Genomic DNA, 16,149 nt, shown 5'->3' on the forward strand with positions numbered 1-16,149 from the left:
GGACAGGATACTCCATTGCTCTACTACAAAAGCGATTTTGGAAAAGACTAACTCAGAAAGTCACAATCACTTCCCTGACTCTATGTGGGGAATTCAGTGAGGAAAAGCATGAATTCAGCACTTTGCAGGACGTTCCTTTCCCCATGTTTGCACTGACTTTATCTGCTGGTTGGTAGATACCCAGGGGAAGGTTAAAGCTGTCTTCTCCCACTGCCTTACCAGTTATGGCTCTGCTGGGTGTGGGTCACCACAGAAAACACGGAGCATCCCTGGGCACCTGTGGGAGGGGAGTGACCCCTCAGCCCTTTGCATCCACCTGTGCACCCCTGCGGGAAACATACTATTGTTTCTTCTTACCCTGTTGGACCAGCTGCATAGGCTGTTGAATGTTAGTTGTCCCATAATATTTGTCCTAAAATAATAAAAAATGTCAAAAATCAAGCGCATTTTTTTGACAGCTCATACTACTCAACTCCCTGCATCTGTCACTATCTGCACCTCTGGTCAAATGGAAACCCCCTGGTGTGAAACGTCAGGTGGATGTAACAGTATGGTAAGAACATACCCTACATACACGGTGGGATTTTATTCTGCCCTCAGTACCCATGCGTAAGCCCAATTAGCATTGATTAGCATGAAAATACACATTTACTGAGAGAACAGAACTCTGGGTTCAGGTAGGGGCAGGAGGAGGAAAGTTTCTCATTTTAAAGGCAATCTTTTCAGTAAGGGAATAATTTTCCCGAGTGTAATTAACAGGCAAGCTGTTCAGGATAAAAGATATGTTTCATGACTTCAGGAAAAAAGATACTGTCACTTTATGCTGTTAAGAAGAAACCCAAAGTTCAACTTTGGAGGGTAAAGTTAAGAATTTTCCCTTATTGTTTAACACAAACTCTAATAAAATCCTTTGCCATTACCAGCAAGTTAAAGCTGCAAGTTTTCTTTCCTTGGCAATGGCAAATGCTTATGCAATCTACTCGGGGAGAGGAAGAGAGAGAGAAAGAGAAGAGAAAGGGAGAGAGATTTTACATTTTGAAAATACATTCTATATGAAAGAACAATAAAAGGGGATATTGCAGCTTTATACAAAAGGGTCAAGAGACATGAAGTTGAAATACAGAAAGCAGAACAATCAAGCCAGGTTGTCAAATCTGATTAGCCCTTGCCTTACTGAGGCTACTTTCTTACACTAAAATATACTTTTCTTTTAGTCAGTGAGCCACCAGAATATGATTGAAGACAAGGGCATAACTGGAGAGAAGCAGAGTTGTAGTTAATGTTAACACAATGAAAAGCAGTACAACAAAAAGGCACTTGAGAGGACATACACTAGCCAGTGCCAAGGACTTTTTTGTTTAGCTTTTAGGCAGTACACTCGGTTACCAGTTGTGTCTAACGATGGCACATACTCTTTTATGGAGTTCACAAGCACAAAATTTAGTACAACACTGAAAAACATCAATAAAATTTGACTGTATTGCTTCGTAAACAGAGCTGACACACTATATTGGTACTGATGCAGCAGTACTTTCAAAAACATCCTAACCCTTCTTTGCCTATGCACAACACGAGCAATTATACACAAATACAGGTGCAGGAGTCCACTAAATTGCTGTTACTCCAATATTTTCTGGGCACTGAGCTACAAACAGCATGTCCATCCGAAGGACCCCACTGAATACATTTTGTGACAGCATCTTGGATTTTGCACAGTAAAACCAAAATTATCCATTAACAGAAAACAAGAGAGGGAGAGAAAGAAAGACAAAATGAACTATAAGTCAATCATACTTGGTCTCAACACCAGCGTTTGATTATTTCAAATAAAACCAAAAGAAAAAGCAGACTGTACATGATTCAGATTGTTAACACAGATTGTTGTCCATGTTTATCGGTTACACACTCATTGAAGCTCCTGAGAAAAGCTTGGCTCAGTGTCATCAACGCACTTTTCAGCCTGTACAGTAAAAGAAGATCAACAGTTCCCCAGCATGACCGAGCTATGTCCTTCCATCTCGATTCTCTGAAACTTCTCCAGTTGCTTTATACCTTCATGCTTCCGAGTATGAATTCTGTGTGTTTAGTTTATCTTTTTTCAGTTTTACACCGTCGACCAGTTCAAAATTGTAATTCTCCAGTGCAGACAAGTTCCTCTCTGACATCCCATTGTGCCAACAGGCACAGTACAGGACAACTCCACAGATGGCTCCTAAAAGCACCCCGAGGGCACTCATGGCTATGATGGTAATAAGGATTGGATCTAGGGTCTTCAGGACGTTGCCTGGTTTCCTGGAGATGTTATCGTCGTAGTCCTCACCTGTATGGTATGGAGGTGTAAACCCTGAAATGGAGTAAAGAAGAGTAAAGAATTGCAAAGTTTTCAGAACTGATTCTAGTTAGTTTTGTTTGATGAGTTGGAAGTTTGGACAAATGACATTGAGTTTTTGACAGAAATTGCTACATAATTTGAAAACTTGGCTTCTAGGAGGTAGTCCTAAATAGCTGAAAACTTCAGGGTGTTTCAAAAAGATGGACCTAATTGAGAGGTGTTTGGCGTGGATTCAACTATCGTCTTGATGTTGTCTGTGCAGCAGGTGAAGGGAACATAGAGGATTTATAAAGAGGTTGCGAAAAATGATAAATCATTAAACGGTTTGTAAATTTTTGTGTAACTGTAACATGTTGCCAACATGAAATTGGGTCCATCTTTCTGAAACACCCTGTATAATGCGGCCCAAATACTGTTTGATTTTTTTCATACTGTTGTCCAGTCCTAGAATCTGCCGCATGTTAGTAGGGGTGTGATTCTGCCTTGGATGAAGTGGTACACTAGGGAATGAATTACCAGATCTTTTGATTATATTTTGCCAGCTTGCAGTATTTAGCACTAAAATACTAATTAAATCTTGTTCAGGTCAGTGAGAATGTTTATAGCCTTAGACATTGGTTGGGAATCTCCAGCCATTTTGCACCCTTCTCTACTGACTTCAGGACTGGACCTTGAAATAATGACTGAACTGACACATAAGAGCACTCTCCCTCCTCATGTAAAATATTCACTGGGTATCACAATGTTTTCCCTCAACCCTTTCAGTTTATAAAAGAGACCCAGTAAACTTGCAAACCCTGCTAATTGTTACAGGAAAAGACAAATAGTCTTTTTTGGACAAACCCTGCTTTTACTGAAATCGATGATAGCAATCCCATTGATTGTAACAAAAAAAATTAAGCTCATCGCCTGAAAAATGCAAGTATATTTTATTATTGGGACAATATGACAATTATGACCTATTTAATGATCCATTTAGAGCTATCATCATTGAAAATGATAATGCTTTGGTAGACTGGTCATAAACTGACATTTTCAGCCAGGTCTGTGAAACAATTAGCCTGGAGAGTTTTGAGCCTAATTACCTCGACACTGTGCGAGTCGTAAGTTGTAAGAGGCAATAACAGCTGTTTCTTCAGCTGTGGACAAGCCTTCTAGGCAACAAAATATTAAGGAGCTATAGTTTGCATGCAAGTATATGTATATGATGTAACAAAATACATACATAAAATGCGTAAGGTTTAAGATAGGTATAAATAATACAAAGTCTGTAATATTGGTGACATAGAAGAATAAAACTATTACATCCTTCAAATAAATGTAAAATTTCTTAGCATCTGATGCAGATAAATCATAAAACCTTAATACAATATGCAGTTAGAGTGCTAATCTATAAATAAATAATCAGAATACACAAATTTACATGATCATACACTTAAAAATTAATTCCCTTTTAACAATAACACAATTTTTACCTGTTTGATTACTTTCTGGGTCGTCGTCTTCATCTATTTCATTCTCCACGTCAGTTGATTCTAATGAAGCAAAAAGAATTGACATTGATTATTAGGGTTACAAACACTGATTGACTATGATGCTGGCAATAATGGTATAGCAGATTTTCCTGTGTCAGAGCATCATTATGTCAGCTTGACAGAACTGTTCATTATGATGGGCTCTGAAAATTAATGGAGGAAAAAAGAAAGATTTAAAAACTCCTCTCCGCCCAGTCTTGGCACAGTTATAGTTATCAGCAGGGGTTTTCCATGCCTGGGAAAGATAAATCAGTGTGATGAATTAGCATCTCATTCATTGTATTTACAATTTTGGAGCCCAATTCCATAGCACTTCATCAGCATATGCATAGTTAATCACAGGAATAGTTTCACTGACTGCAATGAGACCATGTGTGTTTGGGCTTCAGACTGAGCTTTTGGATTTAGCTCCCATAGGCCAAAATCCTTTCTCAGAATTAGGTTTGAATAAACCAAACATGTGGAGGTAGGAAAAAAAGTTGCTTTCCTCTCTCATTTTGAAGTCAGGCAAACTCCATCGCTGTGAACCCAGCACCCTTCTGGGCACTGAGGACACTGCAGGAGGACCAAACAGTGCGTTCTGTCTCTCCTGATAGCTGTCACTCTGGTGGCGTATGATGAACTGCAGAAGTTGGACTGTCTGATAAAAAGTGATTGCGTAGTTTTGTCATCCTGCAATGAAATGACCATGTAGCTGAAGTCTGTCTTGTTACCCTTAAAAGTATAGTAGCTACAAAAGGTAGCTAATTATTGGTCTCAGATATGTTGCCAACTCTCATGGCATAAGTTCTTCTTTCTAATGCTAATGATTCTCAGTTCTATTCCCTCTCCTACATAAAAGTCATGGCTTCATCTCCATCATGAAGGACAAGGTTCAGTTGCTTGCGTTTATCTGGCATTGCTGCTGCCAAATCACGTGCAGTATGCAATGCACATATGATCAGCAGTGACTGGAATAACTCAAGACTGACCAGAAATAAAAGGACTCAAATAGCATCTCAGGAATAGCTTGGCTCAGATGTGGAAAAGGCCATTTGTGTCCCGTGTGTCTGGGAGGTGCTGACTACAGCAAATGAGTCACAGCAAACTCAGAATTACAGGACAGCAGAGGACAGTGTAAGGGGCCATTTCACCTTGTCTGTGTATTCTATAAGGGTTTGATACAGTCTTTTAAAGTAGACTTCAAGTAGGCTTGGTAGTAAGTGATCTAAAATGGATGAATAAATAAGATTGGATTTTGAGCATCAGTTAAAACAGAGAAGACCATTAGGAAAAGTAGAGAAATTTAAAGAGACCAGCAATCTAAAACATAGGGAAAAATGTGAGAATGTGAATATGCTGTGACCCTTGTCAGTAGGATGCCAGTTCTGATCCAAAATATTGCAGTTGCTGCAGTACTGAGATGACACCAGTGACACTTCATATAAATAAAGCTATGGGCCAGATCAGGGTGTTTTCAGTGCAAAACTTCTTATATAGCCAATAATATCTATCCCTTTCTTACAGCTAAAACCAGCTATCAGAACAAAATAAATAATGTTTTGGCTGAGATGTCTCTAAGTTCTTGCTAATTATACTTACTTCGGCAATCCTCTTGTGCTACGTGATTGTCAATTTTAATATCATCCACAGCAATTCCTCCAGTTCCTTTTCCGATTTCTCCCTCAATAACGACCTGGCAAAATAAGACAATGTTTACATTGTTTTCATATTAATACACAATTGCAGCATTCAGGATATCTTAGCTAATTGTTAACAGAAATCTTCACTTGTCGTGATTCCAAATCTTCATGTACTTTGATTGTGGACTGCCAATCTCCACCGTATGCCCTTATGAACCTATATATGTACAAATGTTAATTTTTATGATGTCATAACTTCATTAAAGACTTTTATATCAGCAGCAAGACTGTGGCAAGAATGCAGTTTTGTGATAGATGAGAAATGATTTCTAAGGTGTTTATTTGGCCTTCGATAACAAATTGCTTGTATCACTGTCATCTAAGATACCATGAAATATGCCGCTATTATTACTGTCACAGCAGCAGCACCTCACCTGTAGGTATAATACTGTCTACATAAATCCTTCAGCAGCATCTTCTGCTATGGTGTATAAAACATGACCAGCAAGGTCTTACTGGCCTCGGCTCTGCTAGTTCAGCAAGCTGAACTTACCTGATAGTGTTTCACAGACTTGTGAAGAAGAACACGTCCTTCCTTCCAGCTATTTGCCTGGTTCCCGCTCAGGGTCCACAGCACCTGGTCATATTCATCTGGCTTTTGGTACCGCAGTTTGATCTTCAGGGTGCCGACGTGTGGGCCAGACATGTGGTACCAGAAAGTCATGCAGTGGGCAGAGTTCTGTGAGTAAATCACGGGGCTCAGCAGTCGGGCGACTTTGCCTTTCTGGCTTTCGTCAGCTTGTGAGTAAATGAAATTGCCATCTCCTACTGTGACAAAAGGACTGTGTTAGGAATAGCCACCAGCTTTCATTTTCTTTGCTTACCTAAGAAGTCCCAACCACCCCTGATCATTTTGCCTTTTTTTCTATGCTGATGGGTCAAGTCTCACAGCCAGGAGAGTCAGAGGGCTTTGGTCTGGGAGCTCTAGGAAAGCTGAAGGCCACAAAAATGATCAGAGGGATGGACCACCTCTCCTGCGAGGAAAGGCTGAGTTGGGGTTGTTTAGCCTGGAGAAGAGAAGGCTTCGGGGAGAATTTACTGTAGCCTTTCAGTACTTAAAGGTGGCTTGTAAGAAAGATGGGGACAGACTTTTCAGCAGGGCCTGTTACGATAGGACAAGGGGAAATGGTTTTAAACTAAAAGAGTGGAGATTCAGACTGGGTATAAAAAAGCAATTTTTAACAATGAGGGTGGTGAAACACTGGCCCAGGTTGCCCAGAGACGTGGTGGATGTGCCATCCGTGGAAACATTCAAGGCCAGACTGGACAGGGCTCTGGGGAACCCGATCTAGTTGAAGGTGCCCCTGCTTATGGCAGGGGGTTTGGACTAGATGACCTTTAAAGGTCCTTTCCAACCCAAACCATTCTATGATTCACTGGTTCCCTGATTTCTTCTGGTGGACTCCTTTGCTGTTCACTCGGCTGCTTTGTGCTGAGAGTGAACCCTAACAACATGTTTACTACATGGCACACACAAGGCATTTGTTTTTGGTCAGGGAGGAGGGAAGAGCATGTTTGGTGTGACAGCATATGCTCCGTTAGTCAGCATGCACCTCCTGAAGAGAGCAAGCCCTAGTTCAGCAGGCTAGACAGAAATCCCTGGGGCCTACTCTACACTAATTGTGCAAAGAGCTATTTTTAATCTCTATTTAAAGTAATCTGCACTCAAGGAGGCAAGATTAGAATGGGAAGAACACTGGAGAATAAAGTAACTTTGAAGAGCCCTGGTCAGAGATCAGGAACTGAGATCTAAACAGTACTCACAAGCAGAGCCTGAGCATTGTCACAAATGATGCAAGAGTTGCTCCCTTGATTTTTGTAATAAGATATTGAGCTCTGTATATTTGTGAGCCATTTCCCAAAAGAGTAAGATTATGGCTGGTATTTTCTGAAGAGCATAATGGATTTGTTATACATGTTGAAATCTGAACACCTAATACCCTTAACTTGGAAAATTACTTGCTTAATCACACTGGGAGAGAAGCATGTGGGAGTGTGATTAGTTTGGAAACAGAAAATTGCTAAGTAAGATACTGACTACAGAGAAGAGCTTCTGATTTACACCAGCCAGGCATCCATCCAGTCAGCTTTTGAACAGCTTCTTTGCAGAGAATTATGGTGGAAAAATACAAAGTTCATCCTGGTGTATGTAAGAATAGATGGCGTGTGTAATGCACTCACACAAAAGGGTGGAGACAGGATTTACTGGCATTGATATAAAGTTATTTTGAAAGTAGGAAGGAGAAAATAGTAGTAAGAAATACTATTCCTCAAAGGCTGTAATAAGTGCACATATCTCTGTTTATATCAATGCTTAAACAAAAGAAAAGTAAAAAGAGGCAAAAGAAGATGTTTTGGAAGGGTGGTATTTTGTTGTCATTAGTCTTTGCTTATACATGATATTCTTGAATTTAATTTGAAATAATGTATAATTGAGGCTTGCTGGACTGTAATGGTGTAGTCCTACACAATGAAATCATTAGGATGAGCATTGCTACTCTGGGTAGAATATGAAGGATGAGGTTAATAAAAGGTGAGACAGGAACAAAGAGGAGTGGGTTAAACCCAGTGGCTGGAAGAAGTGGCCCTAGTGTAGGAGAAAGAGAAATTTTCTTCTGACATGAAAACATGAGACAAGGACACCTTTGTATGCATTTTTCTATGGACAATCAGAGATATCCTGGTCAACAGGCATGTGAAAGTACCTGTTTTTTGAGAGAATTTCCTAGGGGAAGATGATGTTAAATTGCCAAAAAAAATTAGGCTTTTTTATTTTTTTTTCTATCTTCCTGCAGTAACATCTTGTTCAGCTTCTTCAGCAGGAGTGCTTGTGCCTATATATTCTTTCCAACTTTTCTTCTGTGCAGCACAAGATGTGCAAATCTCATCAAAGAATTGTGATAGGGAAATCCAAAAGGAGGAAAAAAGGAAAATAATCCCAGCATTAGGATGGCTGTCTCAGTTGGAGGACCTTACTGTGGCCAGATTTAATCACATTATGAATAATTTGAAATGTCATACAGTGTATCCTGCTGTCTTAAAGGAATTACTGTTGAAGATAGCTTTTGTGGAGTTTGTTGAGCTTTATACATGTGCAGTTGAGAGCCAGATGTGTCTGGGAATTGCTTGTTGCAGTTCTCCCAATATACAGAGTGGCCTTGCTGTGTAGTGGTGGCACTGAGGGGCTTGGTTGGGATGTCTGTGCCACTCAGGCTGTTCATGGTCTGTGTTCACAGCACTCTTTCTGTACCTGCTGGCAGGTGAACGGCAAACCTGGCAGGTGAAGGTGACCTTAGAGTTGAAGGAAAATCTTGGAAAATATTGAAAGTGCAGTAAGTGGCAGAAGTGGCTGCCTCTAAGACTTACTGAAGCTACAGCTAATGGAACAAATAAGTCTTCTGCACTAGCAGGGCCCAAAGGAAACAACAAAATCTCATTTGAAGAATATAATTTCTTCTTCTCCTGACTGAAGACAGGTTCGGTCTCTCTATAATCCTTGGTGTCAAAGTGCAGATAGCTCTCATTTCGAGAGTATTATTGCAGTGCTGGGTCAGGAACTCTGTCTTCATTGTCTTAATTAGAGCTTTACTTATGCATGCCTTTTAGGTTTTGTCAGTCTCTGGCTAACATAGCTTTTAACCTCTTTTCAATGTCAGATTCTACCGAGCCATTTCACTTTACATCAATTTTTCCACCATTACAGCCTTCACTTCAGCTAACTACATTTAGTTAATTTGATGCCATTTATTTGTACAATGCCATTTATAGTCAAAGTATTATAAGTTTTTTTTTTTCCTGAAACTACTGTACTTGTCTTAAGATTCAATTGAAAGTGTCTCAGATTTTAAAAAGTCCAATTTTGTCTAATTTCCTTGTCATTCTCATTAGGCAAAGGGGTTGCAGAAGTGGGAAGGGGGATTCATCTCAACACATTTGATTAATCTGCACGTATGCAGGAGAGAACACTAAAGTGAGAGGCTGTGCAGGTCACACAGAGCCTGCCCTTCTCCACTACCCAGCAGCATATTTATTGCCTAATTATGCAGAGCCATGAGTTAAATACTACTAAACCAACCAATCAATTTCCCAGGGTGATATTTCTGGAAAAACTGTGTGTGAGCAAAGGGATGGCTATGATCTCCAGCTCCTGCTGGAGAGGAGGAGGGCATGGAAATACGTTCCTCTGGGAAGTTTCATTTACAACACCTTTCTGTGGTGGGCAGTCCCCGTAACTACAAACAGGAACAACGTGTTGTTTTGTTTATGACTGAATCACTTGGTAAGTGATATTTGCAGAATATTTGACCATTCAGAATTTTTTTCTACCCCAGATTATGGTTATCTAAAGGCAAGACAGGAGAAGAGAATATCTGCAACTCCTGACAATAAATGATCTTTATTCCCCAACAGAAAGGACGACTATAGTCAGTTGTGACTACATCTAACAGGTTAGGTTGCCTGGAGAGTCATCTTTGTGACTCTACAGATTTTAAGTATCATACACTCTCCTCTGGTTTTGGCAGGCCATGTTAGTATTAAAAAGAATAACCTCTTCCCATGTAAAATGGCTAAATCATGAACTCATGTTTACCTGTGTGGTCTTGAATTGGCCCAGTTTTGCTGGTCAGGATTGCCCACTTTAAGTCCACCTGGTTGTCATGCTCCCAATGGCACAAAGTCTTTTGGGATCCCCAGCCAAAGCCACAGTTGAAGTTGTAGAGTGGCAGCTCTGCAGATAAAGAGGGAAAAGAATGGACAAAATGTGATTATTGATTGTGTAATTCAGATTTGGCACTTCAAAACCAAATGCATGCATTTGACCATTAACAGAACGATTCCCGATTGAAAATCTGAAAAGCCATAGCAAGAACAGTCCTGCTGGGAAACATGAAAAAAGACTATTTCTAATAAGTGGTGTGGTTGTTTCTTGTCTCTTTATGACCCATATTTTGGGATTTTTTGTGGTTAGATTAATGCTTCTGATTTGCCCACATTAGCTGATAACTGTGTTGTAACATATACGACTCAAAAAGAAAGCTCTGGCTTGCTTATCAGATCTATTTGATGGTTGGTAATATCTATTTGTACTGTAACTGTCCAACATTTTGCCACAACTCACAATAAGATTTGGACAAAAAAGAAAGAAAGGGCAGAAACACTAATGGAATGTCCTTGGCAGGAAAGAATTTCTGGTGAAATGTATAGTGTGTGGCTTCAGTAAGGAACTTATTTCAGCATCTTTCAGACATTTAAGTGGGTCCACAAGATGGCAGCATTGAAATGGATAAATTGAGATGGAAAAGGGACAAATGTGGCTGATTGCCAAATGAACTCAAAATAAGCTTCAAAACAAGCTCCATGTAAAACAAGGGAAGTCTGGTATTATGGTCAGGATGAGATCATATCTTGTTTTCAGCTTCTCTTCAATTCTGCCCAAAGGTTTAATACATAGTAGCTTATTTTCTTCTATTGAACTTGGAATTTGAATGGAAAGATTATACAAAGATAGCATATAAATCCCTTGCATTTCTTATTTTCAGAAGCAGTTTGAAATCTTTTGAGCTTTTGGTTCCTACCCCATTGGTATGAACCTTTAGCTCACCTTGAGCAATGAGAACTCCCAGTAGAGCAATACTCTTCCCACAGTAATGTGACCAAATCCTAAAGTCTTTTCTCAGGCATGACTCATGCCTTATTAAAGGAATAACTTAGGTTTACTTTAATGAGATGCTTTGTGCAAGTATGAACTAAGAACAAAGGACTCTGTGCTCCCATCAGTATCAGCTCTGGGGGAAGAATTGTGTTCTTTTGCTTTCTTGCCCATTATATATGTATAACAAAAAGCCAGGAAAGATAATGCAGCTGCTAGAATGTGTTTTGTTTATTGTGGGAAAATATGGATAAATATGGGAAGTGTGTTGGGACCTGTGGCTGGCCAGACCCTTGAGGTGGAGCTGTTCCAGTCTGAAGAGGCAAAGACCTCCTCCTCCTCCTGCCCAGGAAAGACTGGAAATACTTTTGAACTCACAACCCAGATTTTAATGGAAAAGTAAACTAGAATAATCATTTTATCAACACAGACAAAACCTCAGGTGAGTAGGTTGAGACAGAATGGATATAAAAAGTGTTCATCTATCATCCTCTCTTTGCCTGCTGCGTCCTTGCTTGACAAGTCCTTGCTCCAAGACACAGTTTTCACTCAACTCACTGGATTCCTGCATTGCAGCCACTGTGCCCTCTCTCCCCTGGCCCCTAGAAAATTTCTTTCTGTCAGCAGAGAGTGTACAGCAGCTCGTGCCCCTTTCCTCCGCCTGTCAGAACCACGGCGGTGCTGCAGCATCTCTTCGTTCTTCGCTCCTTCCTTTCATCTGCCCCATCCCGCCTGCCTCCCCCCTCCCTCCCACTGGCCTCCAGAGGGGTCTGCTCCACATTGTCACGAATACAGAATCCTAACTGGGAACAAATGAATTAAACAGATAATGTCTGGCACAGGAATTCAATGTGGAGAAAACACGTTTCCTGGAGGATCCTAACTCTTTCCAGGAAAGGGGCGGATCGTGGTGAATGATCTCTCTTTGGGCTCAAAATGCCAAAGAAGCAGAAATCAGCCTGTGCACATGTGGGTACAGAAAGGCAATCCATTATGTTTCTTTCTTCAGTATATGTTTTTTTTCTTTTTCTAGGTAATGGGGCCGTGATCAAAGACATCTTGCCCAAAAGAGGACATCTGAAAATCAAGGGCAGTTTTTAAAGAAACTGAGTGACATTGAAATGAATTAAAGGTTTTTAAGTTTGTGAAAAATAGCTTTTCATTGTCAAGGAGGCCTAGGGAGAGCTATATTGCATGACTTTGACATCAGAGCCATGAAACAGAACTTTAGAAAAGGTATTAGAAAACGTAAAACAAAATTAATCTTATTAATCCAGAAGGATTATACCATGATAGCCTGTGTGGTATTCAAACCACAAGAAAAGAGAACAGTGGTAGATAGATCACATCAATCTGAAGATATCACACAGCATCAATGAGCAGAGAGCACAAAGAGATTGAAAGGACTGGTATTGTTCAACTCTGAATAAAAATAAATAGCAGAAGACACAGGAGAAGTATGTAAATGGGTGAGGAATACAGAGAAGGAAGATTATTCTGTTTTCTCCATTGCATAGCCTGAGAACTCAGATATCCAGTGAAGTTCAACGTGGATCAAAGGAAAAAAAATCTCATGTGATGTGAGCAAGACTTGTTTCCCTCGAATGCTGTTAAGGTGGAACAGAATTCAAAGAGAACTAGACACTGAAGTGGATAAGGAAAATATCCAGAATTTAATTGTTAATTCTAAAGTGCGAGGGATGACAAAACCCTTTTGCTTCATGGACTGAAACCAGCTCTGAACACTGAGATCTCTAATCAAAGTTTCAAAGCAGAACTAAATTTCACAGCACCACCTAATAAAGAATTCCTCGCTCTTTCATTTGAAATATATAGTCCTGGAAATTGGCAAAGAGCCTAAGTCTGATATGCTTTGGCTATGCCTATGTTCCTTGGCTTTGGTCTCGCAGATGGTATGGTGTATCATAAAAATGAACTTATTTTCCATGAAGAAGTTAATGAGAATCTCCTGAAATTGAGAAAGATTTGACCAGTGACCTGCTCTCAGTTAGCTATTTCTTGCTAGGTTCCAGTTGTTTTTTCAAAAGCGATTGTGTTAATACATTCCTTAGACAATCACAGCAATGGGATTGAAGGTCAAAGGCAAAGTATTTCAGAGTGCTCTTATTTTATGGGCTCCTTAAATATGCCATCTCTTATTGTCTATTCTTATGTCTCTTCCAATGCTTCTCCCAGGGACGCATAAAAAGAAAAAATAGACCTGATAGCCAATTAATAATAGACACTTGTAGCATCAGGATAGGTTCATTAGCTGTATGGACAATGGATCTGCTCCAGCAGAAGACAGAATAATTCAACACTTCTATTAAAGGTCCCAGGGGGCTGATACAGTAGCTCACAGCAAGATACAGGCAATCTGTCCTCTTTGTCCTTGAACTATAGCTGGGCAGCTCTGGTGGAAGGAAGGAAAGCAGGGCTGAGTAGCTTTTGGTGGGCTCCCTCTACAGCACTGGCCCATTCCCATGCTGAGATAATTCTCTTGCCAATGGGTGATTGATCTCCAGGTTTGTGTGTGTGGAGAGGATGAAGAAAACCAGCTATTATGTAACCAAATAGCAGCAGTTCAGATGAGAATCTGAGAGGGAGGTGTGACGAAATCCCATATGCCTTTTTCAAAATGTAGGGTACGTGACACTGAATTAAAACAGATTTATCCTCTCAAAGAATAACCAACAGCTGTACTTCTTGACCACATCTTGCTCACAGCTGGAACCATTACTGCATACGAACAAGAAAGTAATTTGAAAATCTAGTTGAGTGAGTTTCTTGCAAGTCCATTAATCTTTCGTGGCCCACAGACTTTGACATGTTTTTATAACTCCTCCAACAATCGGCAAGAAGGAGCATGATGGCATTGAAGATGCTATGAAAATTCTCTATAGGATGCTCTCGCCAAAGGGTAAATCAACATTAAAATGGAAAATTACAAACATAATTTGGACCACTTCAAAGTAGTATATTGGATCTGATTCGTATTTGCATTTCACCTTTTTATACCACTGCTGGCAGCACAGAATTACCTTAAATGATAGTAAATGATAATTTAACTGCTTTAATATCCATTTATTGATGCAAAGTTGTCCCACTATAAATGGGAATCAGACTTATTCTACCTTTAAATGATTTCTCAGCATAGATTTTGACCTCAGGATTTCTTGATTATATTTTCTGAAATAGCTGTTATGTGTGAAAAACAGTATACTTCTTGAACAGTCTGCTTTACAAAGGACTGAGCTTACACACTGAGAGCACGTAATGTAAATGAACAGCTTACTCTGTATGTAAATAGCTAGGAGTCAAGCATTTCAAATAGTCCTCTGGAATGAAAAAGATGTGTTCAAAAAGACTTGATGTTGAGTGAGTCTTAGGACTAAGGCATGAAAGGTATTTACCTTGACAGGCAGGTTTGTTAAAGGTATCTTTTTAAGTTTGAGGAAGAAAGTAGATCCTCTCTTAAAAAAAATCCAAACCTTGAAACATTCTAGTAGTTTGAGATAATGATTCTTTGTTATTTTCTCACAAATCGATCCTCTTGAAATGAACTGTAAAAGTCTCCTTGGTGGAAAGCTTGTTTATACATGGAGGCTTTCCAGTTATTTGTTCTTAACTGTTTCCATAGTGAATGAAAGCTGGTCAGAATAGGATAATCTCAGGCTTTGACACACACAGACGTGTTAGTCTAGGATAACAAGATTAGGGGTATTTGCAGGCTAGAATGCAGGCAGGACAGCAATACATGGTACCAGCACCTCTTGCAGAAGTACCTGTGCCGCAGCAGGTGATGCTACTGAGAGGGCTGGTGGATCTCTGTCCCAAATTGGCAGGGCACGAGCTGCTGTGGCCAGTGCTGGCCTGGTGCAGAGCCTGCATCCTGTGACTGATCTGGAATAGCTTGATGGCTTGGAGTTCACTGTTTCCCTCAAGCTGTATTAGCATCTTAAGGTAAAACAGCCCTTAGACGGAATATAGGCGGAAACTGAAGGCCTTGGTGTGTTAAATTCATACCTTGTTCAGCTTAAAAATAGCTGAAAGTGCTGGAATGCACTGATTCCCTGATACTCAGCCAGCTGAGGGCCAGAGAGGCCCCTGAGCAGCTCTGTAACTTCAAGACCAGTTTAAACTACATTATTTGTAGCTACCACAGCTCCCAGCTGCATGGCTCCTTGCTCTGATGTGCTTCATTGTGCCTCCTAGGTCCAGTATGCCCCTTCAGCAGAAGGAAATTCTTAAACCACCTTCATACCAGGAGGGGCTTCCCCATGTTGAGGGGAATTTCTATCTGCCCCTTTTTGGAAATTTTCTGGCTGCTTTTCAGTGAGGGCTTATGAAGCAGCTGGAAACCTTTATGTCTTAAACTGGAGATTCTGGAAACCTTATTCTTATTTATTAGCATCTGACTGATCTCTATCTATGATCTTTGTAATGTGCTGCCATGTGGGAGCCTGGAGTTTGGGATGTGAACTCGTCCCTTATTCCCTGGAAGGAAACAGTTCCTACCAATGCAATGCAGGGAAGTAACATTGGCATGCTCTGAAGGGAACCTCAGAAACTTCTTTAGCAGAGAAAAACACTTGGCTCATCACAGAGTAAGCAAAGGTGGTTCAGGAGGAAAGGAAGGAGAGAAAATGAGGATATCTTAATCTCTGGCAGAAACAGTCAATTTGTTACTGGAGATTCCCACCCAAGCAAAGGGAATTAAACACCACCTGTAAACACAACTGGCACTGGGGAGGAGGGAGGAAAACCACATTACTCAGAGGCACTTTATGAATTTGAAATTTGTTTAAAGGTAAGAAAAAAAAGTCTGTAAAAAAATCCTTCATTTCAGCAAAATAGAAAGCTAAAAGATCATTTCAGACATAAACATTGAAATGTCTTACTCTAAAACTACAGCACAGTATCCTTTTTTCCTTTGCATCCACCATCTTC

At 40.2% G+C, this 16,149-nt stretch overlaps 1 protein-coding gene across 3 annotated transcripts in view; it reads right to left on the bottom strand.

Annotated features, from left to right (window-relative positions):
* Window positions 1-2,054: 2,054 nt before the first annotated feature.
* NRP1 (neuropilin 1) overlaps window positions 2,055-16,149 on the bottom strand; it is a gene marked incomplete at its 3' end in the record, with an annotated part of 111,187 nt that continues 97,092 nt past the window's right edge. For 2 of the 3 annotated variants that reach the window (XM_080340207.1, XM_080340205.1), the window contains exons 13-17: window positions 10,141-10,278; window positions 6,043-6,314; window positions 5,449-5,542; window positions 3,808-3,867; window positions 2,055-2,344 (exon numbers count right to left, since the gene is read on the bottom strand). In XM_080340207.1, coding sequence (XP_080196333.1) covers window positions 2,055-2,344; window positions 3,808-3,867; window positions 5,449-5,542; window positions 6,043-6,314; window positions 10,141-10,278 — 854 coding nt within the window. Of the gene's footprint in view, window positions 2,345-3,807; window positions 3,868-5,448; window positions 5,543-6,042; window positions 6,318-10,140; window positions 10,279-16,149 lie in introns of all 3 variants that reach the window. The other variant, XM_080340206.1, reaches the window with a different exon arrangement.

Source organism: Nesoenas mayeri, assembly GCF_963082525.1.
Source record: "Nesoenas mayeri genome assembly, chromosome: 2".
In the NCBI taxonomy this organism is placed as follows: domain Eukaryota; kingdom Metazoa; phylum Chordata; class Aves; order Columbiformes; family Columbidae; genus Nesoenas; species Nesoenas mayeri.